At 44.1% G+C, this 27,204-nt stretch overlaps 1 protein-coding gene and 1 long non-coding RNA gene across 7 annotated transcripts in view; one reads left to right on the forward strand and one right to left on the reverse strand.

Annotated features, from left to right (window-relative positions):
- The window catches only part of prkag2a (protein kinase, AMP-activated, gamma 2 non-catalytic subunit a), a 149,629-nt gene that overhangs the window by 3,138 nt on the left and 119,287 nt on the right, over positions 1–27,204 (reverse strand). For all 6 annotated transcript variants that reach the window (XM_029693818.1, XM_029693791.1, XM_029693807.1 and 3 more), the window contains 6 exons: positions 13,791–13,872; positions 10,495–10,553; positions 6,550–6,595; positions 6,366–6,420; positions 1,743–1,869; positions 49–214 (listed from right to left, as the gene is read on the reverse strand). In XM_029693818.1, the coding sequence (XP_029549678.1) occupies positions 49–214; positions 1,743–1,869; positions 6,366–6,420; positions 6,550–6,595; positions 10,495–10,553; positions 13,791–13,872 (535 nt within the window). The remainder of the gene's footprint in view (positions 1–48; positions 215–1,742; positions 1,870–6,365; positions 6,421–6,549; positions 6,596–10,494; positions 10,554–13,790; positions 13,873–27,204) is intronic.
- Positions 17,963–25,545, forward strand: LOC115150495 (uncharacterized). The gene is made up of 2 exons (XR_003867114.1): positions 17,963–18,006; positions 24,768–25,545. It is a non-coding gene; the product is annotated as an uncharacterized LOC115150495 (long non-coding RNA).

The raw sequence follows: 27,204 nt of genomic DNA on the forward strand, positions 1-27,204 counted from the left end.
CAAAAATAATATATCGGCAAAGACATATACTCTGACGCACACACATACCCGACTCGTCCACAACTGGCAGTGCGGACACCCTCCGGACCACGAAGATGCTCAGGGCCTTGATGATGGGTGTGTCGGGGTGGATGAAGGCGATGTTGTGGTAGGTGCCGATGGTCAGCTCCTCCAGGGTCTGCTTCATAAAGGCAGGCTTTGGCATCTCACATACCTGGGATATGTTCAGAAGAGAGATTTTTTTTGGGGGAAACGTTAGAAAACAGACAAACCAGGCAGCAGTACCTAGACATGGCCAATGAGAAACACTCACTTTTGTTTTCTGTTTAGAAATGTTGCAAAAGTTTTTGTTGCGAGCCCTAATGAGGACATTTGAGTATCAACTAAACTGGTTTCATCTCCATTTGACCGTCTAATGTAGTGTCAGCTCTGTCTTTCTAGCAGTGTACGTGTCCCATTTGATATTTTCCATGTCGGTCTGTCAGGTTTGTCTGTCCTTCTCATATAACTAATGAATGTCTGTCTTTTTCCCAATCTCATATATATATATATATATATATATCCAGTCTCATATTCTCTGTCTGTCTACCGGTCTTACATTCGGTCTGTATCTGTCCCTGTGTGTGCAGTCACCTATGGTCTATCATTTCGTCTAGCCCAGGACAGACGGATGTCTTTTGGTCAAGTGGGTTCATGTTTCCAAACGTCTTTCCTGCTGTGTATTTCATTATGCAGAGGTGGTGTACATTTCACACTCACTTCTACACGTCAGACACCTTACATTTAGACAATACTATTTCTCTACCCGGCAGACCGCTACAGTACTACCCTGTTAACACGATCAATTCAGGAAATCTAACAAAATGGAATACAGTTCACAGGAATTCAAGGAATCCTCATTGGACTCCAACTCTCAAATTCATCTCCTGAATGAATGGATTTGAAACGGGTGAACTACATTGTATAGTCACCATATTCTCTCCTCTAGACTGGTGAGGAGGTCACCCCAGACATATTCTCTCCTCTAGACTGGTGAGAAGGTCATCCCAGACATATTCTCTCCTCTAGACTGGTGAGAAGGTCATCCCAGACATATTCTCTCCTCTAGACTGGTGAGGAGGTCACCCCAGACATATTCTCTCCTCTAGACTGGTGAGGAGGTCATCCCAGACATATTCTCTCCTCTAGACTGGTGAGGAGGTCACCCCAGACATATTCTCTCCTCTAGACTGGTGAGGAGGTCACCCCAGACATATTCTCTCCTCTAGACTGGTGAGGAGGTCATCCCAGACATATTCTCTCCTCTAGACTGGTGAGGAGGTCATCCCAGATCATCAGATTAAACTAATCCTCTACTGAATCAGGACAGCTCTCTAGGCTCTGTCGCCATCCTTTCATCACCTTGCCTTTGTGTTTCCTCTTTAATTTCCCTTTCGTCAGATGGGGCGGCAGGTAGCCTAGCGGTTGCGAGGGCTGGGCCAGTAATCGAAAGGTCACTGGTTTGAATCCCAGAGCCGTCTAGGTGTAACATCTGTCGATGTGCCCTTGAGCAAGGCACTTAACTCTAATTGATCATGTAAGTTGCTCCGGATAAGAGCGTCTGCTAAATGACTAAAATGTAAAAATGTAATCTTTAATTCCATGGAGATCCAACAGGGGGCAGCATGCTCTTACATTCCAATCCACTGTTTGTTTACATAAGAGAGCCCATGCTTCATCAATCCAGTGCTAGGCCTACTTACAAAGAGCTGGAGGAACTTGAGGATTCTCTTGTGTGTGAGGATATAAAGAGCGTTGCCGCTGACTGGGTCGATGACGGGCAGCCGGTGGATCTTGTTCATGATGAGCGAGTATACTGCGTCAAATAAACTGAGAGAGGGGGGTAAGATAGAAGATCAGGTTAAAATAAGACAACTTGTTGTTGCCAATAAAGCACTGGAGACAGAGGGTGTTGATACATTGACTCTTCATCAATCAATAGTCTCCATCTTTAAAACAGCACTGCCATGGTGGAGTCTTCTACAAAAGAACAGGTTCAAAGTCCAAGTTACCTTTAAGTGCAGTCATTCATCCTACTTAGTCAATCTGTTTGATGTTAAGAGCATAGAACAATAACAGTGAGTGTGCTGCAAGAGAGCTCTTCTATTGAATTAAAGTGATAGTGAATAGTTTGAGCGAAAAAGCATAGATTTACACCGAGTATAGAAAACGAAGAACAGCTCTTTCCATGACAGACTGACCAGGTGACTCCAGGTGAAAGCTATGATCCCTTATTGATGTCACCTGTTAAATCCACTTCAATCAGTGTAGATGAAGGAGAAAGGTTAAAATGATTTTTCAGCCTTGAGACAATTGAGACAGATTGTGTGTGTGCCATTCAGAGGGTGAATGGGAAAGAAAATTCCTTTGAACGGGGTATAGTAGTAGGTGCCAGGCACACGGTTTGAGTGTGTCAAGAACTGTAACGCTGCAGGGTTTTTCACACTCAACATTTTCCCGTGTGTATCAAAGAATGGTCCACCACCCAAAGGACATCCAGCCAACTTGATAACTGTGGGAAGTATGAGTCAACATGGGCGAGCATCCCTGTGGAACGCTTGACACCTTGTAGTTCATGCCCCGAAGAATTGAGACTGTTCTGAGTGCCAAAGGGGGCGCAACTCAATATTAGGAAGATGTTCCTAATGTTTGGTACACTGAGTGTATATCCTGAGGGTCTGCCCATAACTAAACTATGATGAGTTTTCAGAAAGCCTCAGCTAACTTAGCACATTATTTCTCCGCACAACCCTGGCAGACAGCCATGAGAGAGTAACAACTCTAAAACCAATGTTTGACAGCCAATCTTCTGTGCATGAACAAACATATTAGTCAAATTAAGCACTTTGCTGTGCTGTTCTAAATGGGTCCAGGTTGTAGAGAGTGAAGTACTGCGCTGGCTACGAGGCTTTCAAAACTCACCCCCGTTTCACACCATTTGTTTCTGCTAGGAGTGAAATGTTACAGTACCTAACAGAGGTGCCATAAAACGTTAAGTAGACCTGATTGAGGTGGCAGGTAGCCTAGTGGTTAGAGAGTTGAGCCAGCAACCGAAGGGTTGCCAGTTAGAATCCCGCATCTGATGGGAAAAGTGAGCTGGCAACCGGAGGGTTGCTGGTATCATATCCTAGATGCCTTGAACGCCCAGTGTGGCAGCCCCCCGCACCTCTCCAAAATGTGTGTGTAGTGGCTTGCGAAAGTATTCACCCCCCTTGGCATTTTTCCTATTTTGTTGCCTTACAACCTGAAATTAAAATAGATTTTTTCATCTTTGGTCTCCTTGTTGCCTCTCTGGTTAATGCCCTTCTTGCCTGGTTCGTGAGTGTTGGTGGGCGGCCCTCTCTTGACAGGTTTGTTGTGGTGCCATGTTCTTTCCATTTATTAATAATGGATTTAATGGTGCTCCGTGGGATGTTAAAAGTTTTGCATCTTTTTTTATAACCCAACCCTGATCTGTACTTCTCCACAACTTTGTCCCTGACCTGTTTGGAGAGCTCCTTGGTCTTCATGGTGCCGCTTGCTTGGTGGTATTGCAGACTGAGGCCTTTGAGAACAGGTGTGTGTGTGTGTGTGTGTGTGTGTGTGTATGAGATATATATATATATACACACACACACTGAGATCATGTGACACTTAAAGTCCACCTGTGTGCAATCAAACTAATTATGACTTCTGAAGGTAATTGGTTGCACCAGATCTTATTTAGGGGCTTCATAGCAAAGGGGGTGAACACCCACACCACTTTTCTGTTTTTTATTTGTTAGCATTTTTTTTGTTAAACACGTTTTTTTTTATTTCTCACGTCACCAATTTGGACTATTTTGTTTATGTCCATTACATGGAATCCAAATAAAAATCCATTTAAAATGGCAGGTTGTAATGCAACAAAATAGGAAAAAACGCCAAGGGGAATGAAAACTTTTGCAAGGCACTGTATGTGTCTTTCAGAGGTTTTGGGTTAAAAGCAAAGGCCACATTTTGGCTGGCAATTGACCAATAAAGTGAGCATAATCTTGATTTAGTAAAGGGCTGAAGCAAATTGACCAGATGTACGCACACAAAGCTTCCATGCGTGTTAAACCAGAAACCATACAGGAAGTCATCAGAAACAAGGGACTATCAGGGATGGCTAACAGTCAGTCAGTCTCTCCCATAAAACAAATACACTAGAGTACATAATCAGAAAACCTGGCAATGAACAGCTGAATCAGTCAGTAAGACCTGGCCATGAAGACTGCAGAATCAGTCACTAAGCAATTAAATGATGCTGGTGTTCTCCCAAAAGGAGCCAGAAAATGCCCATAACCAAACCAGAGGCTTGAGTTGATTAACCTGGGATGACGGAGAAGTTGAGTAGTATTTTAACCTGTTGGGGCTAGGGGGCAGTATTTGCACGGCGGGATAAAAAACGTACCCGATTTAATCTGGTTACTACTCCTGCCCAGTAGAATATGCATATAATTATTGGCTTTGGATAGAAAACACCCTAAAGTTTCTAAAACTGTTTGAATGGTGTCTGTGAGTATAACAGAACTCATTTGGCAGGCCAAAACCTGAGAAGATTCTGTACAGGAAGTGGCCTGTCTGACCATTTCTTGCCCTCCTTGATCATCTCTAACAAAAACAGGGGATCTCTGGCATGACGTGACACTTCCTACGGCTCCCATAGGCTCTCAGAACCCGGGAAAAAGCTGAATGACGTAATTCAAAGCCCAGGCTGAAACACACTAGCGCGTTTGGCAAGTGGTCTATCAGAGGGCCATCAGACTGAGGCTCGTGCATGAGGGGATAGCATGCTTTTACTTTCACTCTTTGTAATAAAAACGATTTCCCGGTCGGAATATTATCGCTTTTTTACGAGAAAAATGGCATAAAAATTGATTTTAAACAGCGGTTGACATGCTTCGAAGTACGGTAATGGAATATTTATAATTTTTTTGTCACGAAATGCGTCGTGCTTGTAACCCTTATTTACCCTTTCGGATAGTGTCTTGAACGCACGAACAAAACGCCGCTATTTGGATATAACAATGGATTATTTGGGACCAAACCAACATTTGTTATTGAAGTAGAAGTCCTGGGAGTGCATTCTGACGAAGACAGCAAAGGTAATAAACATTTTCTTATAGTAAATCTGACTTTGGTGAGTGCTAAACTTGCTGGGTGTCTAAATAGCTAGCCCTGTGATGCAAAATGTGCTTTCACCGAAAAGCTATTTTAAAATCGGACATAGAGTGCATAGAGGAGTTCTGTATCTAGAATTCTTAAAATAATTGTTTTTTGTGAACGTTTATCGTGAGTAATTTAGTAAATTCACCGGAAGTGTTCGGTGGGAATGCTAGTCACATGCTAGTGACCTGCTAATGTAAAAAGCTGGTTTTTGATATAAATATGAACTTGATTGAACAGACATGCATGTATTGTATAACAATGTCCTAAGATTGTCATCTGATGAAGATCAAAGGTTAGTGCTGCATTTAGCTGTGGTTTGGGTTTATGTGACATTATATGCTAGCTTGAAAAATGGGTGTCTGATTATTTCTGGCTGGGTACTCTGCTGACATAATCTAATGTTTTGCTTTCGTTGTAAAGCCTTTTTGAAATCGGACAGTGTGGTTAGATTAACGAGAGTCTTGTCTTTAAAATGCTGTAAAATAGTCATATGTTTGAGAAATTGAAGTAATAGCATTTCTAAGGTATTTGAATAACGCGCCACGGGATTCAACTGGCTGTTGAGTACCTAGCCCAGAGAGGTTAAGCAAAGTGTGTGTGTGTATGTATATATATATATATATATTTTTTTTTTAAATTGAAGAGTCTGGCCCATACGTCTTTTCACAAAATGGACCTTGAATTATTCAGAGTGAGGAAAATAAACTATGCTCCCAATGGAAAGAACATGGAAAAAGTTGCAGAAATACAGGGGAAATCTAGGGAATGGACAACAAATATAACACTCCACCTGGGAGAGTGTATTGACAGTAAATTACTCTACCTATAAATTAATGTGGAGTGAGACTTATTTACAGTGTTTATGACCATAGAATTGTATTTATATGTGGGGGAAAAAAATAAATAGGGAAAATTTGATTTAACATTTTAATTCTCAATCAACTATGAGATGATTATAGATTGGGTTTAAATCAGTCTGTTTATATGAACAAAGAGCTCTGAATGGGTCGCACACTGTAAGTCAATCATGAATGGATCATTACTATCCTATTCATGGATCTGCAGTTTCATTTCCCCCCCCATCATAACTGTTATTTAAACTACATGAAATAAAGACAAATAGGAAATGCAGGTGTCATGTATAACAAGCTTACCTTGCATCAGGTGATATGTTCACTAACGGCTTAAAGGTTTCTTGTAGGTAGAGCTCTTAAAAATAATAATAATAATAATAATCAAACTACAAAATAAATGTCTTTATTATTTGTTGGACAACTGATAAAAATGTTGCTTTTGAAATGGGAAAGTTGCTGTAAAATAGCTGGAAAGTTCCCATACCTCTCCACGTTTCAATTTTATGCTCCTCCAGCTCATATATTTGTACCTAAAATAGACAGAACATTCAACAATTAGTGATATTTAACATACATTCCATGATTTGAACGCAGCAGACTTTACTACATTTGCAATGTTTTATTTTGTAAAAAGAAGAGTGATAGAAATAGCAACTTCATAAAACAGAAAAATATATAAAAATCACAGCAATTCTCTCTGGAGAAGAAAAACAAACTACATGTAAGTGCTGGCATCATGAAAAGTCTAACCAGTTCCCTAGAGGGTCTCAATCAGGTCCACGTCAGCCCTCTCCGACAAAAGACAGTTATGAGAACCGCTGCTAATAAATAACCACAGCAAGAGGAAAGGACAGAGTAGTAGGTCCTCGATTTCATTACAAAAAAGGCAATTTCCTAGGTCATGTGTGTTGAAGGACTGGGGACGTGCCATTTCCTAGGTCATGTGTGTTGAAGGACTGGGGACGTGCCATTTCCTAGGTCATGTGTGTTGAAGGACTGGGGACGTGCCATTTCCTCGGTCATGTGTGTTGAAGGACTGGGGACGTGCCATTTCCTAGGTCATGTGTGTTGAAGGACTGGGGACGTGCCATTTCCTAGGTCATGTGTGTTGAAGGACTGGGGACGTACCATTTCCTAGGTCATGTGTGTTGAAGGACCTTTTTTTCTCCTGTAGAGTGGTTGCAGTGTTTCCCCTATACGCAGTAAGCACCACCACTGCTAAATCTTAGCCCCCCCCCAAAAAAAAAATTATAATGTAGATGTATGCCCCAGAAAGGACCCCCCCCAATAATACAATAGCAAACATCTGAGGCCTTTGAGTTTCCTGTAAACAACAGCTACATCAATCATTAAATTACTGACCCAGGAGTGAGTGTGTGAGTGAGTGAGTGAGTGAGTGAGTGATAAAAGTTCAAGGTTTTTGGCTAGCCCACTCATCATAGTCAGTCCAGACTAAAGGAAGAGTGACTAAGGTTGCAAAATACAGGTATCGTTCTATAATGCCCAAGTTTTTCCAGAAATCACAGTTGAAGGATTCCAGATTTGCTGCATATTGAATCTTCCAACCGGGATCTCTGAAAAACCTGTGAATTTGGGGAAAGTGACCAGAATTTAGCAACCATATCTCGGAGTTAACTCCGAGATTACAGAGGCACTGACTCCAGTTCTGCATGAATATACAGGAGTCTGATATGGAAGGATTAACGAACGCTTTCACTGCGCTGGTGGTTCTCTCCACGATGGATTAACTAAAAGGCATTAGGATAACAACAAACTATTTCACTGTCTCCTGACCTAATAAATACCAATGTGTATTTGGGCCAGTGGAAATCCCAAGAGGGCTAGCCTCACTAGCTTGGCTCTCTACGATGGGTGTAGCATACAGGTGTGACTACTCAGGTAACAATGGAACACCGTAACTCACCACTGAGTCAAATGAGATTGATTGAGAGGTTTTTATTTTCAAAATGTTTTGTAAAACGTATTTTCCTGCAGTGAAAATCATTCGTCACTGTGTTCTGTTAATTTGACCTGGCCTCTTGCGAAATAACTTTTACTTCTCAAATGACACCAACCTGGTAAAATAAGAAATATGATAATACTGCATTCTGTCGATATGGGGTTAAGATCAGCTGTACTAGGGAGGACTCCTAGAAAACAGCCACACGGAAGTGGCTCTCATCACACAACAGCAGAGCAGGCCATAAAATTATACACTACAGACTACTGTAGTCTGCTGGCTGGCACATCTGCTGTGGTGAGTGCAAGGGAGTGAGTTCAGTGTGTGTGCGCTATACTTGACTATAAATCAGTGTGTGTTATACTTAAGCAATAATGCCCGAGGGGGTGTGGTATATTGGCCATATACCACAAACCCCGAGGTGCCTTATTGCTATTATAAACTGGTTACCAATGTAATTAGAGCAGTAAAAATAAATGTTTTGTCATACCCGTGGTATACGGTCTGATATACCACAGCTGTAAGCCAAATCAGCATCCAGGACCCAAACTACCCTGTTTATACTTGACTATAATCAGTGTGTGTGTGTGTGTGTGGGGGGGGGGGGGGGGGAAAAGAGTGTGTGTGAGCTGGTGTGAGAAACAGTAAAGAGAGAGTGTGAGAGAGATATGAAGTGTGGATGAGTCTATGTGAGATGTGTACAGAGCAAAGCAAAATTGTGTGCGTGCCCGCGTGGGTAAGCCCTGGGTCAGAACAGAGAAACTGTGCTGCAGCACTGGGCTGTGGCGGTCATTACATTTTGCCAGCTGGTGATATTCAAGCAAATAACTGCTGGTCTCACGGTAATTGACTGTTAATTACCAAACACAATTAGCATCTTCTGTCTTCCACACATAGCCTACAAGCCACTGATGCAGACCTTTGGAACATCTACATTTTAAAAAGTCTAACAAATCCATGTAATATAGCCTACACCATCACAATAAATCCATTATTTATTTTAGACAGGTCTAAAGAAACATTTTATGAAGAAAATGTAGACTATTTCAGAAGAACAAAATGGCATACTGCGTTGTCCTTACGTTAGGTCCTGATCTGGCTATGCCATATGGCTGTGGGCTGCACTAGTTAATTTAGCAGACAAGATTTGCTTAGAATTCCGTGGCATTATTTTATAGGTTGAAGAATACAATTGAACGTAGCTGAATAAAATAGAAAGGGTATTTTCTCCAAACGATTTGAGTGCGCACATGCGGCTATTCTGTATTGCGCGGTAAACAAAGAAACAGGTACTCCTATATGCTTAATTTAGAGTTACTTTCATGTGGCTTAAAATTTGTATGCCATATGTAAATAAGGGGGGAAAAAATGTTCAATTACAAGCCTAGTTGGTTTGGCCACAGACAAAGTGAACAACCTTCCCGCCATGATTGGCTGAGATAATGAGTGGGCTGGACATGCTGAGAAATGAGTTTGGATTTGTCTGCCATATAGCACGCTGCTGTTTATTTGAGCTGGTCAGTATGACCACAAATTCGATTACGCATCCACTGCTTTTATTATGAAGTGTGTGAATTTATTTATTATTTTATGTGTGTGAATTTATTTATTTCGAATGGACCATTATCATGCACTGGCCTCGAAACAGAGGCAGCGGAAAAAAATACATATCTATGCTTTCAAATAGTGAATGGAGGACGCTTTTCCCGTGGTTCATTTTCATGCCAGCCAGGTAGACTGTTGTAAAGAGAATGTGCTTAATATTAGGAAAGTTGAAATAAATATACTAGCCTAGCCTATAGAAAGCTGATGGGATCCTCCTCTTTTTAATAGAGGCCATCACTCTGTTCTCACGCAATTTCAAAGCCTATAGAAATGTTGTGCAACACGAGCTCATGGGCTCTCAAGTGTTTGATTCGATTTTTGATTACATTTGCATTGATGTCAGAGTGATTAGAGGGACAATAGAGTGCTGAGTACCAGGCAGTTAGCAAGTTTGGTAGGCCACTAATGACCATCAGCAGCATCAGAGCTTGGAGAAGCCTAATTACCGTGACTAAACGGTCACGTGGAATTTGACAGCCGTCATGACTCGTGACCACCGGTGTGGCAGTAATACGGTCACTGTAACAGCCCTACTCATGACCTGATGATTAATGATGTCCCTCCCGCTCTGCCTTTAAAGCTCCATGACACAGCACATAGTGCCTGAGATGGAGGCTGGATAAGCCTCCCACTATATATCGCTGCATTTTACTGTCAGTCCACATCACTGGCCTTGGTGACAATAGGAAGTTGAAGCCATACCATTTCAAACTACGGTCGTGTTCAGTATTATGGACTGAATCAGGGACGAACAAAAACTTGGATTTCTTCAATTGGAGACTCATTTTAGATAATTTTTTCCAATGCAAGCCCTAATGAACACAACCCAGGACTCATGTATCTGTTTCATGAGAGGTCACGTACCATGGGAGACTTGTAGTATCTGTGGAGGATGTTGATGAAGTCTGTGATGGTTAACATTCCTAGAGAGAGACAGAGAAAGGCCTTGTTCAGTGATAATTCACATTGCATAGGTGTTGGATTTCACCAAGCACATACACTCACTGGTACTGAGGATAGTACTAAAAAAAGAAGATGGGGAGCAGCGGGGTGGGGGGTGGGTCCAGGTAGAAACAGAAGGAGCAGCGGGGTGGGTCCAGGTAGAAACAGAAGGAGCAGCGGGGTGGGTCCAGGTAGAAACAGAAGGAGCAGCAGGGTGGGTCCAGGTAGAAACAGAAGGAGCAGCGGGGTGGGTCCAGGTAGAAACAGAAGGAGCAGCGGGGTGGGTCCAGGTAGAAACAGAAGGAGCAGCGGGGTGGGTCCAGGTAGAAACAGAAGGAGCAGCGGGGTGGGTCCAGGTAGAAACAGAAGGAGCATCGGGGAGGGGGGTGGGTCCAGGTAGAAACAGAAGGAGCAGCGGGGTGGGTCCAGGTAGAAACAGAAGGAGCAGCGGGGTGGGTCCAGGTAGAAACAGAAGGAGCATCGGGGTGGGTCCAGGTAGAAACAGAAGGAGCATCGGGGTGGGTCCAGGTAGAAACAGAAGGAGCAGCGGGGTGGGTCCAGGTAGAAACAGAAGGAGCATCGGGGAGGGAGGGAGGTGGGTACAGGTAGAAACAGAAGGAGCATCGGGGAGGGAGGGAGGTGGGTACAGGTAGAAACAGAAGGAGCAGCGGGGAGGGAGGGAGGTGGGTCCAGGTAGAAACAGAAGGAGCAGCGGGGAGGGAGGGAGGTGGGTACAGGTAGAACAGAAGGAGCATCGGGGAGGGAGGGAGGTGGGTACAGGTAGAACAGAAGGAGCAGTGGGGAGGGAGGTGGGTACAGGTAGAACAGAAGGAGCAGCGGGGAGGGAGGGAGGTAGGTCCAGGTAGAACAGAAGGAGCAGCGGGGAGGGAGGGGGGTAGGTCCAGGTAGAACAGAAGGAGCAGCGTGGAGGGAGGGAGGTGGGTACAGGTAGAACAGAAGGAGCAGCGTGGAGGGAGGGAGGTGGGTACAGGTAGAACAGAAGGAGCAGCGTGGAGGGAGGGAGGTGGGTACAGGTAGAACAGAAGGAGCAGCGTGGAGGGAGGGAGGTGGGTACAGGTAGAACAGAAGGAGCAGCGTGGAGGGAGGGAGGTGGGTACAGGTAGAACAGAAGGAGCAGCGTGGAGGGAGGGAGGTGGGTACAGGTAGAACAGAAGGAGCAGCGTGGAGGGAGGGAGGTGGGTCCAGGTAGAACAGAAGGAGCAGCGTGGAGGGAGGGAGGTGGGTCCAGGTAGAAACAGAAGGAGCATCGGGGAGGGAGGGAGGTGGGTACAGGTAGAAACAGAAGGAGCAGCGGGGAGGGAGGTGGGTCCAGGTAGAACAGAAGGAGCAGCGTGGAGGGAGGGAGGTGGGTACAGGTAGAACAGAAGGAGCATCGGGGAGGGAGGGAGGTGGGTCCAGGTAGAAACAGAAGGAGCAGCGGGGAGGGAGGTGGGTCCAGGTAGAACAGAAGGAGCATCGGGGAGGGAGGGAGGTGGGTACAGGTAGAACAGAAGGAGCAGCGGGGGAGGGAGGGAGGGAGGTGGGTCCAGGTAGAACAGGAGCAGCGGGGAGGGAGGGAGGTGGGTACAGGTAGAACAGAAGGAGCGGGGAGGGAGGGAGGTGGGTACAGGTAGAACAGAAGGAGCAGTGGGGAGGGAGGTGGGTACAGGTAGAACAGAAGGAGCAGCGGGGAGGGAGGGAGGTAGGTCCAGGTAGAACAGAAGGAGCAGCGGGGAGGGAGGGGGGTAGGTCCAGGTAGAACAGAAGGAGCAGCGTGGAGGGAGGGAGGTGGGTCCAGGTAGAACAGAAGGAGCAGCGTGGAGGGAGGGAGGTGGGTACAGGTAGAACAGAAGGAGCAGCGTGGAGGGAGGGAGGTGGGTACAGGTAGAACAGAAGGAGCAGCGTGGAGGGAGGGAGGTGGGTACAGGTAGAACAGAAGGAGCAGCGTGGAGGGAGGGAGGTGGGTACAGGTAGAACAGAAGGAGCAGCGTGGAGGGAGGGAGGTGGGTACAGGTAGAACAGAAGGAGCAGCGTGGAGGGAGGGAGGTGGGTACAGGTAGAACAGAAGGAGCAGCGTGGAGGGAGGGAGGTGGGTACAGGTAGAACAGAAGGAGCAGCGTGGAGGGAGGGAGGTGGGTACAGGTAGAACAGAAGGAGCAGCGTGGAGGGAGGGAGGTGGGTACAGGTAGAACAGAAGGAGCAGCGTGGAGGGAGGGAGGTGGGTACAGGTAGAACAGAAGGAGCAGCGTGGAGGGAGGGAGGTGGGTACAGGGAGAACAGAAGGAGCAGCGTGGAGGGAGGGAGGTGGGTACAGGGAGAACAGAAGGAGCAGCGTGGAGGGAGGGAGGTGGGTACAGGTAGAACAGAAGGAGCATCGTGGAGGGAGGGAGGTGGGTACAGGTAGAACAGAAGGAGCAGCGTGGAGGGAGGGAGGTGGGTACAGGTAGAACAGAAGGAGCAGCGTGGAGGGAGGGAGGTGGGTACAGGTAGAACAGAAGGAGCAGCGTGGAGGGAGGGAGGTGGGTACAGGTAGAACAGAAGGAGCAGCGTGGAGGGAGGGAGGTGGGTACAGGTAGAACAGAAGGAGCAGCGTGGAGGGAGGGCGGTGGGTACAGGTAGAACAGAAGGAGCAGCGTGGAGGGAGGGAGGTGGGTACAGGTAGAACAGAAGAGACATTTGGCAGATACGAGACCAGGGCCCATTTCTGTGACTGTTCCACACACGCACTCCTCATTGACATCAGTATCGCCTAGAGGTGAGACGGAACAGTGGAGTGGAACAGAGGGCTTGATTCTCAGTAAAGTGCATCTCTGTGCATCTCGCTCTATCGGACAAGTGGGCTTGATTTCTGATGCGTGGAAGGTTGCAGGGAGACGTCAGGCTCTACACTCGACATCCTTTTGTTGCAGCCGGGACAGCTACGCTGGCCCAGATACGAGGAGTAGAGGAGCAAACAGTATTATATCTGTCTGCACTACGCTGGCCCAGATACGAGGAGAGTAGAGGAGCAAACAGTATTATATCTGTCTGCACTACACTGGCCCAGATACGAGGAGAGTAGAGGAGCCCGCCGGGTTCAAGGGGAAGCGAGGGAAAGACAGGATGGAGGCAAGAGAGCCGACAAAGGATGGAGAGAAAGGAAGCAATGCATCGTCTAAAGAAGGTTAAGGATGTGGAGGAGAGAGAAGAATGATAGAGCAGAGACATTTCCCACTTACCGACAAAGCTCTGCTTCTTCGTCTCCCATAGCGGGGCTGCCCGCACCCCGTTGGCAACCAAGGCGAAGAAAGCCTTCTTTACCTACAAGCAAGAAGTACACAATGTATTTACAAGACCTTCTAAACAGGTATTTTATCATGTGGGTGGAATAGAGCAGTGTTTTCCACCTTTGGTCACTTGTGGTGACCGTATTACCGCCACACCAGCACCCAGGAGTCTTGATAGCAGTAAAATTCCACATGACCATTGAGTCACGGTAATCTCCTCTTATGCACTCTGGACATGCTTGGTTGTCCCCAACTCGTTAACGACCATCAGGTCGCTAATAGCCTGCTACTCAGGGCTCTACTGTCCCTCTAACTTCAAAACAAATTATAACACTTATCAAAACAGTATCTTGCTTTAAAAAAAAAAAAAAAAACACCTCACTGTGATTGATAAATTTGAAGAAAGAAATTCAACAGGTTGAAAGAATGGAAAGTATGGTCGTTGTTTCAAAGCCTAACAACAAAATGGACAGCACTTTCTAAAGGTGAATCATTCCAAACACCCATACACAGAGCTTATCCATACAGTATGAGCCCAAGTCTGACAAAACCCTGAATTAAATAATGGTTGTGTCGTCGTTATACAATACATTGCCACCCACATATTACGCACGGCAAAAAATAAATTCACTGATTTAAGATGTCTTTGGTATATAATTGGTTTAACCTTTACTCCAAAATTAAACAAATTCTAGTAAATCGTCTTGTGGATTGTACTATTATGTATACTGAATGGACTGGTTACCTTATTCTACGCTCCAAACGTTCTATCCATGAGTCTGGCAGAGAACATATAGGCCTAAGCGATGCTGTTGGTTCATTGATTGTGCAGGGCAGCTTACAGAGTTAGCCTATAATTATAGTGATTTTGTATTTCAATAGCCTAGTATTAGGGCATTTTTTATATTTTCATTATTAATAGGCTGACACATTAGCTTTAGAATATCTCACCACCGTGCATTTCCATCTCCTCCCCTCTCTCCTTCATTCCTTTCTCAAGTGCACAGAGAGAGGGGCTTTCAACAGTTTAAATGTGTTTCATTGTGAAAACATGTTACTATCAAGGTTCCCGAACAGACTTACCTTAGTTTCCCAAATAAAGCACTGGGTAGCTGCATGAACAAGGTTGGAAAAGCCCAGGCATAGAGTTTGGGGGGGAATATCACCCGTTGCGCTGCGAGAGGATGCATGCTCTTCAAACAACAATGCTGCTATAGTGCAGCTGGAGGTGGGAGACAATGTCTAGGCCAGGCTCTTGGCCAACAGAAGAGTCTACGAAGATTCTGGGAACTACAACACCTTCAATGGGTTTCTACTCTTCAACTATTATGAACACGTTTACAGTTCATTTGGCTATAAACAATGTTTCCCAGAAATTCTCACAAGTAAAACGAAATAAAAAGTCTAGTTGCACTCTGAACTGTAATGTTGTTGACACTGGGCTGGGTGTATTTGACAAACATATTTCTTGCATCATTGTGACTGGTGCCCTGATCAAAGGTCAATCTACTGTAGTAGTTGTGGTTTGGGTTAACCCTTCACACTCGTACCCGGGTTGAAAATGGCAGACTTGGGCACCGATAACCTACATTGGAATGCAGTGGCTGTACATTAACATGCTATACATGAAGTCAGAGCTCAGGCTCTTCACAGCACTGTATAGGTTTTGACTGACAGCCATTCTGAAATTGAACACCGCACGCGACAATAAGTTGTCCAGGTTCTGGGATAGAGTTCTTCCCGGGTCCAAAAAGTTGGACCCGTTCCGAAATGCCCCTGGTCCCCCTCGGAAGAAGAATAACTGAAGACATTGAAGGACATAGCAGCTGGTCATTTTGGCCATAAGAATGCGGTCATATAAGTTATAGGAATGAATTGAAAGATTTTACACAATGTGACATTTGGGAGGTTGAAACCTTAAAGACGTCTAAACCTTGTTATGGATAGAAGCATATACAGTCAGATTGGTATAAGATATCTGCTCCATTTTCAGAGCACATGTTAACAAGATGTTGGGGAATCACTGGATGGGAATATTGACCAGCTGAGCATCTTTGAATAGTCACCTGAGTGTACAGCTCAATAAACAAACTAGGCATTGTGTTATATTTCTGTCTTCTGTGATGTATGTAATAAAGTGCAAACTCTATATCAGACATTGTACAGGTACCTTCTTCAATTTAAACCCATAATGTGTGTAAGGTGTGTAGATTTGTTTAAGACTACCAAGAAAGGCTCTGTGTGGACCACTGTTTAAGCCCACCGGGGTAAAAGGTTAAGGGACAACCTATTTTCAAATCAAAGTTCCTCATCCACAAGTTAAAACATCACACATATATTTTTTTAGATAAATAGCTTAATAAAGTCCTACTGAAAAATAAAATGAATTCAGAGTTTTCATAGAAAAAAATGTAATAATGCAAATTCTGGAACTGATATTTTGCAACCCTGGTGAGGACTGACCGCTTAACATTGATTCTAGTATATTCCAGTAATTGGGAGGGATGACCTCGCTCTCTTATCTTAACTTTCCTCATCCATGTGCCAAAGAACCTCCCTATGAGAAAAATCCCCCTCATTGACTGCACATAGTTCCTGAAGACTTCAACTCGCTGCTAAACACTTGACATAAGAGAACGACAGGCTAAAAGACAAGAAAAGTTAAGAATGAAGGTTGTTGTCCTACTAATGCTGTCTTTGTGCCTCACACTGTCTGGGGCACAAGGTGAGGGGACCAGTTTATCTAACAGTCAGCTTGAAACCTGCTCCTTCATCAGTGAGCTGGCTGTGCTGAAGGTGAAACTAGAAACCATGAATCAGAAGCTAGGAGCTGTGGAGACCAGGCTACAAGTCAGCGAGAGCCAGGTGGACAAACTGAACAGTGAACAAAGCTCAAGAAAAACTGGAAATATTAAAGAAGGACATAGCCGCTGGTCAGCTAAAGGTGGCCTTCTCCGCAGCTCTAAGAACATCTGGTTCTGGTTACATAGGACCCTTCACCACTGACACACCCTTGCAGTACAAAAGAGTCTTCTCCAACTTCGGTAGTGGATACAACCCCGCTACAGGGATCTTCACAGCCATGGTCAAAGGAGTGTATTACTTCCGCTACACTATGTTCTACAGTGGAAACGCCAACGCTGTCGTGGCTTTGATGAAGAACGAGGAGTTTCTCGTGTCCACATGGGACGCTGTGTCAGGAAGCAATGCTGTGTCATGACTGTCCTGATCAGGTCAGGGTACAGGAGACCACCACCCTACAGATTATCTCCCAAACCCCCAACAGAGGAGGAGAGATCTAGGGGTCTGAAGATGTGGGGGTTTTATGACACCTCATGCCCATAATACAGAGAAATTCCTTTGTCCTAACAATGGAGAACTGGCCTCAGAACCTTAAACATGCAATAAAGGAACTTTGGAACAATGGTTTCCGTCAGCCACAATGGTGGTTATGACGAAAAGTGGAATATTAAAATGTATGTAACTTTTGTATTTGTTTTAAAGGTTAAGAGATGACGTTATTATGAAAACATTGTACCTTTAAGAGTTTTCCCAGTATATGCCTGATGTTTATACATTGTACGCTGTTTGGAAAATATCCAAATCAAACAGAATGTTTTGATAAAGATGAAATGTGAAGTTAGTGTCTAAAATCGGATTTTTAGCCAAATCTAAGCCTTGCCCCCTTGTACTTGGTCCGCCCAGAGAATCGCCCTAAAGGCTGTTACACCCACTTCTGACCCGAGGGTATAAGACAGGAGAGTGAAGAATTAACATAGTAGACTATTGACCCCAAGCTGCAGCCAAGGTCTAACAAAGTCGACGAACCCCAAAACGAAACACAAGGTTGAAGACAAAGAAATATTTTTCTACACGAGCTACGGACGAGTAGCTGTGTCTAAGCGGGTGAATTCAAGCCGAACCACCCAGCCTCCACTCTCCATTGAATCGTGGTATCGACACCATTCGAGCCGAAGCTGTGAGCTCTGAGCTACAGAGCTGTCTGTCCTCAGAAGACCCCTTTCCGATCAAGGGTGAGGATCAGACCACTTAGCCAAGAAGGACACTGACATCGTGAGGACAACCAGAGAGTTGCGCCGGAGAAGAAGTGCGTCATTTAGAAGCCTAAACGACCCACGCGGAGCTTCCCACCTGAGAACTACAACACGTAATTACATCATTATATTCTGACCCATAAGAGCGGCAGTTCGGGGCAAGGCTAATTTTAAATAAGCATGGCTGACAAATGAACCCAAATGTATATTTCTCTCGTGTACTTCCTTTCTTTCTCTCTCTTTAAAATCCCCATTTTGGGTAACAAGCGCCATAGTGTGTTGGCCCGTTATACTAAGTCCTAATCAATAGCTAGACTGTGTTTTGTGTATGTGCATTTTTATCATCATTTTAGCTTGCTAGTAAATAAATAATCAACTAAGATTGGTGTGGTAAATTCAGTGGTAAAGCCCGGGTCCGTGCAGATTCCCGGATTATACGACTTTCAGATTATGAGACTGTAGAGGAAATTGATTAATTTAGCGACTGTTGTAATCGATATTCTGATATCCTTTGAGTTAATTTGGGAAATAGAAACTCAATCAAAACAATGTTCCCATGGTGCCCCAGGTTAATGAGTTAATAATTGCTTGATTCATTGCTTAATTCATTTAATCACGTAATTATAAACCGTTAATCATTCGATGAGCAACAGTCGTCACATTAACTAATACAACGTCACGACAGCTGTCATAGTGCAGCTGGAGGTGGGAGACAATGTCTTCGCCCGGCTCTCAGCTAACAGGAGAGTATACGAAGATGGTGGAAACTACAACACCTTCAGTGGGTTTCTACTCTTCACCAACTAATATTAACAAGTTTACATTTCATTTGGCTGTAAACAACAGAAGGGTTTTCAGAAATTATATCACAACTGTATGAAAGTAAAACTAAATAAAAAGTCTAGTTGCACTCTGAACTGTAATGTTGTTGCCACTGGGCTGGGTGTATTTGACAAACATATTTCTTGCATCATTGTGACTGGTGCCCTGATCTGTAGTAGTTGTGGTTTGGGTTAACCCTTCACACTTGTACCCGGGTTGAAAATGGCAGATTTAGGCACTGAACCTAAATTGGAATGCAGTGGCTGTACAGTAAAATTCTATACATGACATCAGAGCTCAGGCTCTTCACAGGTTTTGACTGACAGCCATTCTGATACTGAACACCGCACGTGACAAGAAGCTGCCCCCATCCCTCCCGCTAAGTGAGCAAATTTTCTAAAAATTTTCCCAACCTGTTTGTGAATAATCCTAACACGGTTGACATTTGAAGTATAAATGAGCCATATCTCTGAGTGAGCAAGATTCACCTAGCAACATATTATTCTCTAATTTAGCGTAACAGGGTGGCCATTTGTGAGCGGTGTTTATATTTATTTAGCTTTGCACCATTGTTTTACCACCGAATAAATTATGACACTTCCTACAATGACACCACATTTAAGGGGTTTTATTAAATGGAGAATTACAAACTAACAGGGTGGAAAGTGATTTCAGGGGCACAGAAAATCTTAAATACAAGAAACAAAAAAATAAAGTTAGAGAGAATTACAAATCAAATTTTATTGGTCACATACACATGGTTAGCAGATGTTAATGCAAGTGCAGCGAAATGCTTGTGTTTCCAGTTCCGACCATGCAGTAATATCTAACAATTTCACAACAACTACCTTACACACACACACACACACACACACACACACACACACACACACACACACACACACACACACACACACACACACACACACACACACACACACACACGTAAAGGAATATGTACATATATGGATAAGCAATGGTGGAACGGCATAGGCAAGATGCAGTAGATGGTATAGAGTAGAGGTCAACCGATTATGATTTTTCAACGCCGATACCGATTATCGGAGGACCAAAAAAAGCTGATACCGATTAACATCGGCCGATAGATAAAAAGAATGACAATTACAACAATACTGAATGAACACTTATTTTAACTTAATATAATACATCAATAAAATCAATTTAGTCTCAAATAAATAATGAAACATGTTGAATTTGGTTTAAGTAATGCAAAAACAAAAAAGGGTTGGATAAGTGCAATATGTGCCATAAAAAAAAAGCTAACGTTTAAGTTCCTTGCTCAGAACATGAGAACGTATGAAAGCTGGTGGTTCCTTTTAACATGAGTATTCAATATTCCCAGGTAAGACGTTTTAGGTTGTAGTTATTATAGGACTATTTCTCTCTATACCATTTGTATTTCATATACCTTTGACTATTGGATATTGTAATAGGTACTTTCGTATTGCCAGCCTAATCTCAGGAGTTGATAGGCTTGAAGTCATAAACAGCGCAATGCTTGAAGCACAGCGAAGAGCTGCTGGCAAATGCACGACAATGCTGTTCGAATGAATGCTTACAAGCCTGCTGCTGCCTACCACCGCGCAGTCAGACTGCTCTATCAAATCATAGATTTAATTATAATAACACAGAAATACGAGCCTTAGGTCATTAATATGGTCATATCCGGAAACTATCATTTCGAAAACAAAATGTTTATTCTTTTAGTGAAATACAGAACCGTTCCGTATTTTATCTAACGGTTGGCATCCCTAAGTCTAAATATTCCTGTTACATTGCACAACCTTCAATGTTATGTCATAATTATGTAACATTCTGGCAAATTAATTACGGTCTTTGTTAGAAATGGTCTTCACACAGTTCGCAACGTGCCAGGCGGCCCAAACTGCTGCATATACCCTGAGTCTGCTTGCACAGAACGCAAGAAAAGTGACAAATTCCCTAGTTAAAAGAAATGTATGTTAGCAGGTAATAATAACTAAATATGGAGGTTTAAAAATATATACTTGTGTATTGATTTTAAGAAAGGCATTGATGTGTGGGTGGACCATTTCAGTTTCTCCGTGATGTGTATGCCAAGGAACTTACAACTTTCCACTATACTGTCCCGTCCTGAAGTCCACGATCATCTCCTTTATTTTGTTGACGTTGAGTGTGAGGTTATTTTCCTGGCACCACACTCCGAGGGCCCTCACCTCCTCCCTGTAGGCCGTCTCGTCGTTGTTGGTAATCAAGCCTACCACTGTAGTGTCGTCTGCAAACATGATGATTGAGTTGGAGGCGTGCATGGCCACGCAGTCATGGGTGAACAGGGAGTAGAGGAGAGGGCTGAGAACGCACCCGTGGGGCCCCAGTGTTGAGGATCAGCGGGGTGGCAATGTTTCCTGCCTTCACCACCTGGGGGCGGCCCGTCAGAAAGTCCAGGACCCAGTTGCACAGTGCGGGGTCGAGACCCAGGGTCTCGAGCTTAATGACGAGTTTGGAGGGTACTATGGTGTTAAATGCTGAGCTGTAATCGATGAACAGTATTCTAATATAGGTATTCCTCTTGTTCAGATGGGTTAGGGCAGTGTGCAGTGTGATTGCGTCGTCTGTGGACCTATTGGGGCGGTAAGCAAATTGGAGTGGGTCTAGGGTGTCAGGTAGGGTGGAGGTGATATGGTCCTTGACTAGTCTCTCAAAGCACTTCATGATGATGAGTGAGTGCTACAGGTCGATAGTCGTTTAGCTCAGTTACCTTAGCTTTCTTGGGAACAGGAACAATGGTGGCCCTCTTGAAGCATGTGGGAACAGCAGACTGGGATAGGGATTGATTGAATATGTCCGTAAACACACCAGCCAGCTGGTCTGCGCATGCTCTGAGGACATGGCTAGGGATGCCATCTGGGCCGGCAGCCTTGTGAGGGTTAACACGTTTAAATGTTTTACTCATGTTGGCTGTGGTGAAGGAGAGCCGGCAGGTTTTGGTAGCGGGCCGTGTCAGTGGCACTGTATTGTCCTCAAAGCGAGCAAAGAAGTTGTTTAGTTTGTCTGAGAGAAAGACATCGGTGTCCGCAACGGGGCTGGTTTTCTTTTTGTAGTCAGTGATTGACTGTAGACCCTGCCACATACGTCTAGTGTCTGAGCCGTTGATTTGCGACTCTACTTTGTCTCTATACTGATGCTTTGCTTGTTTGATTGCCTTGCGGAGGGAATAGCGACACTGTTTGTATTCGGTCATGTTTCAAGTCGTCTTGCCATGATTAAAAGCAGTGGTTCACGCTTTCACTTTTGTGCCCATCTACGGAGCCTGACCAGAAGACGGCTCCGTTGTTTTGGGTCGCGGTCTAAACAGAGGATCCGCTTCAGGAAATTCTTATTCCTGGTCGTAATGTTGGTAAGTTGCTCTAATATCCAATAGTTCCTTTAACTAGGACTATACAATAATGAAGAAATATTTTTATATTTAAAGCATTTTTTTTTATCCACAATTGGCACTAAATAAGTCGAGTTGGCAATAGAACAAGCAATCAAATCAGTGTTTACCCTTGGAATTTTTTCAGCCGGGGGGGAACGATCCAGACTGATCGAAGCAGCAGAAAAATATATTTTTTGAAGCTAGTTTATTAAAAACGGAGCTGAGAGCATCATCGCTCTCTCCCTCTCACGCTTTAACGGGCGGAGGGGCCGTACTGTGAGCGAGTGACACAGGGAGCAAGGAGACACAGCAACCAACCAAGCCGACTTGCACTATAGTATAGTAGACTAATAGCTGCCATAGGTACAGTATCCCACAAAAGTGAGTACACCCCTCACATTTCTGTAAATATTTGAGTATATCTTTTCATGTGACAACACTGAAGAAATGACACTTTGCTACAATGTAAAGTAGTGAGTGTACAGCTTGTATAACAGTGTAAATTTGCTGTCCCCTCAAAATAAGTCATTAATGTCTAAACCGCTGGCAACAAAAGTGAGTACACCCCTAAGTGAAAATGTCCAAATTGGGCCCAATTAGCCATTTTCCCTCCCCGGTGTCATGTGACTCGTTAGTGTTACAAGGTCTCAGGTGTGAATGGGGAGCAGGTGTGTTAAATTTGGTGTCATCGCTCTCACACTCCCTCATACTGACTGGTCACTGGAAGTTCAACATGGTACCTCATGGCAAAGAACTCTGAGGATCTGAAGAAAATAATTGTTGCTCTACATAAAGATGGCCTGGGCGAAAAGAAGATTGCCAAGACCCTTAAACTGAGCTGCAGCACGGTGGCCAAGACCATACAGCGGTTTAACAGGACAGGTTCCACTCAAAACAGGCCTCGCCATGGTCGACCAAAGAAGTTGAGTGCACGTGCTCAGCGTCATATCCAGAGGTTGTCTTTGAGAAATAAACGTATGAGTGCTGCCAGCATTGCTGCAGAGGTTGAAGGGGTGGGGGGGGACATACCCAATTGTCATACTTCAGTAAAAGTAAAAAGATACCTCAATAGAAAATGACTCAAGTAAAATCAAAAGTCACCCAGGAAAATCCAACTTGAGTAAAAGTCCAAACGTATTTGGTTTTAAATACACTTAAGTATCAAAAGTAAAAGTATAAATCATTTTCAAAGTCCTTATATTAAGCAAGCCAGACGGCACCCTTTCGTTTTTTTATTTACGGATAGCCAAGGGCACGCTCCAATACTCAGACATCATTTACAAACAAAAGCATGTGGGTAGTGAGTCCGCCAGATCAGAGGCAGTAGGGATGTTCTCTTGATAAGTGTGTGAATTAGACCATTTTCCTGTGCTGCTAAGCATTCAAAATATAATGAGTACTTTTGGGTGTCAGGGAAAATGTATGGAGTAAAAAGTGCATTATTTTCTTTAGGAATTTAGTGAAGTAAAAGTTATCAAAAATATAAACGAACAGATACCCCAAAAATTACTTTAGTACTTTACACCACTGGTCATCATCCAATATGATTACATAGTAAAATGTCTTAAAGGGGAATGGAAACACTTTATGAAGTAAATCTAAGCAAAGAAATGTATTCAATCCACTAATACTAAACATGTTATGTTAAATGCACATCTCTATATTTAGTATTTTGATCGTCAACAAGGTTTATTTGAGCTATGGTCTGCGCCATTTTAATTGCCATAGTAACGACTGACACCAGTGCGTCACTGGCAGGAATCAGCATATTGTCTGTGGAATTGAGTTTCCGCACGGAGAGTGAATCGAAGAGAGTATGGTTAGGTGCAGATAACGAAGATGGCAACAACAAGTAGTAATTCAAACATGAACTGTATAGCGCCAGGCTGTATGAATTGGCTCCAAAAAATCCCTAGGTAAACTACCATCCAGTCTAAGGACCCACAACTTTTGAAGAAGTGGCACCATGTCCTGAAGAGGATGTGACAGCTCGAACAAGCAGAATCTGCAGACAGCATTTCGCGGAGGCAGACTTCGCGATGAAGGGCACTTTCGATGCGGCAACCGGGAGTTTCCGAATGGAAAGGAGTCATAGGCCTACGTTGAAGCCCTCTGCTTGCGCCTCCACCATAACCCTCAAATGTCAAATGTAGGGGTTACCGACCGATCAACAACATCGCTGACTTTGGAGTCAAGCAAAAGCGACTGAACGGAGGTGGCGACGCGAGTCAATGCAATGGAGCCCGAGGTAACGTTAACCGGTCATGACTGTTGTTGACTAGGCTGGCGTTAGACACTGGACAACTTTGTTGCAACTAGTTGAAGGTAACTAGCCAATTGCGTCTGAAGTGTTTTGCTGTGTGTGTGTGTGTGTGTGTGTGTGTGTGTGTGTGTGTGTGTGTGTAGACAAAGCATACAAGAGACGACGCTTGTTAATGCCAACTGATATATTTGGGTTGTCTTAACACGTTTGTCAACCCTGAAAATGTTTTCATCTTGGAGGAGACTGTTCAGGAGGCAGAGGTACATGCAAATCCATGTCATGTCTAAGGCTGTTGTTAATTTCAAGTATATGCAGTGATTCTTGAATATAACTATAGCCTAACAGATGCCTCAATTGTTTTCTACCAACAGGAAAGAACAGTTAGTACAGCATGCCAACCTGACCCTTGGGTGCCAGAGTGTTCCTGTGCTGCGGTGGAGAAGCGGTCCACCGGGACCATCACTAAAGAGCCAGGGGCCCAGATACATTGCGCTCACAACCATCAGTATACAACCGAGTCCTGCCCCTATCCGCCACAGATGGAGCTAACGGAGAGTGAGATCAGCCATCCATAAAAGGGAATCGGAGTGGAATTGTTTTTCCACAGATTTTTTTACCCGTTTCAATGGATGTGGTACCTTGTCGCGGTCCTGCTGTTTCGACTCTCAACCTATGAATGCTCAGCTATGAAAATCCAACTGACATTTGCGCCTGATGTGAACTTTTGCACCCTCTATAACCACTGTGGTTATTATTTGGATGTAAAAAGGGCTTTTGTAAAATACATTTGATTGATTGTTTGCTGTGCTGGATATTCAAAACTGTCTGAGTGATGGGACATTTTTATAGTATCTGCAACATATTTTAGTGTGGATTTAATCTGCATCTTAACTTCTTAAATTGGCAATCAGCAGTAGAAACAAAGTGTCTCCCTGCTCCTCTTTTGGTGAAAAACTGAGGGATGGGGCTGGAGAAATGTAACCACTCAAATTTCACAGACAGACATATAAATGCACGGACTAACCATCCATGATATCAAAATTGTAATCCTGTTTCTATGATCCGTTTCCACTACCATGTACCCAGTTCGCTTTGGATAAAGGTGTCTGCTAAAATGGCATATATTATTAAAGTCTACTTTGACTCCAACTACCTGCACAGTGTAGTTACCATTCCATTCCAATAGATGGCAGCCAAATCTAGTTGAAGTCACTACTTTAACGACAGGGACATGGGATTTGTGCACACTGAAGTAGTTATATCTTCAAAGCAAGTTTATCTGGTTACACTTGAACCTGTTATAGTGGACAAGCTAACAAATACTATTTTTACATAAGGCGCATGCATTATGTCTGACTTCAGTTAGGCTAGATTTACTAAATAAACTGGTTTTATTCAATGGCTTTCCTTCTGGGTATGTGCGCCTTATGGAAGAAATGACACACACCTCGTCCAATTCTCCCTCGTGCCCATAGGGTGAACTGGCGATAAACTGCCAGCCTGTATGCTCTACAAACAAAATCATAAGAAAAGTTAGACTGATACCAAAACTAAATCAATGTATTTATAATGAGCAGAATGAATCATGATGCTGTCTGCGATTGGAACTCCGGTCGTCTAATCTAAAAGGTAAATGTGTTACCATCGCACTGGTGATAATATCGTTATAGGATACTGATTGTATATATTGAGCACCTATCCACGACTGATATTAACCTTAATTTATAATCAAGCAACATTTCACCAATTATTTAACTGGCATATCGGCTGCTGACTGGTCGAGTAACCTCTTCTGCCACGAAGTCCTTCATAAGGATTAGTGACGTCTAATAAATACAATCGCCATCCAGAAAGACTGAAAGGAACCTCAGACTGGGTGTAATACAGCTACCCTCTGCTGGGATTTTGTGCTGCATCGCCACCATCTCTACAACACACTCACCATTATCTGGCAGCATCCCCACTAACACCTGTCTGTGTTTGGCTACGCAGAACCTCTAGCTGAGGTGTTTCAGGCAGCATATGTGTTGTTACTACTACAAGAACTAACTATTTGATCAGGGGCAACGATCGGCGGTAGAAGATGTTAAGGAGCATTTTAGTCATACACATGGCGCTCCGGTACCGCTTGCCGTGTGGTAGCAGAGAAAACAGTCTATAACTAGAGTAACTGGAATCTGACAATTTTATGGGCTTTCCTCTGACACTGCCTATTATATAGGTCCTGATGGCAGGCAGCTTGGCCCAATGATCTACTGGGCTGTACACACCACCCTCTGTAGCGCCTTAGATGCCGACCAGTTGCCATACCAGGCGGTGATGCAACTGGTCAGGATGCACTCAATGGTGCAGCTATAGAACTTCTTGAGGATCTGGGGACTCGTGCCAAATCTTTTCAGTCTTCTGAAGGGGAAAAGGTGTTGTCGTGCCCTCTTCACAACTGTCTTGGTTTGCTTGGAATATGATAGTTCGTTGGTGATGTGGACACCAAGGAACTTGAAGCACTCAACATGCTCCACTACAGCCCTGTCGATGTTAATGGGGGCCTGTTTGGCCCGCCTTTTCCTGTAGTCCACGATCAGCTGCTTTGTCTTGCTCACATTCAGGGAGAGGTTGTTGTTCTGGCACCACACGGCCAGTTCTCTGACCTCCTCCCTAAAGACGGTCTCATCGTTGTCGGTGATCAGGCCTACCACTGTTGTGTCGTCAGCAAACTTAATGGTGTTGGAGTCATGTTTGGCCACGCAGTTGTGGGTGAACAAGGAGTACAGTAGGGGACTAAGTACACACCCATGACGGGCCCCAGTG

This window comes from Salmo trutta, chromosome 2, assembly GCF_901001165.1.
Source record: "Salmo trutta chromosome 2, fSalTru1.1, whole genome shotgun sequence".
Taxonomy (NCBI): domain Eukaryota; kingdom Metazoa; phylum Chordata; class Actinopteri; order Salmoniformes; family Salmonidae; genus Salmo; species Salmo trutta.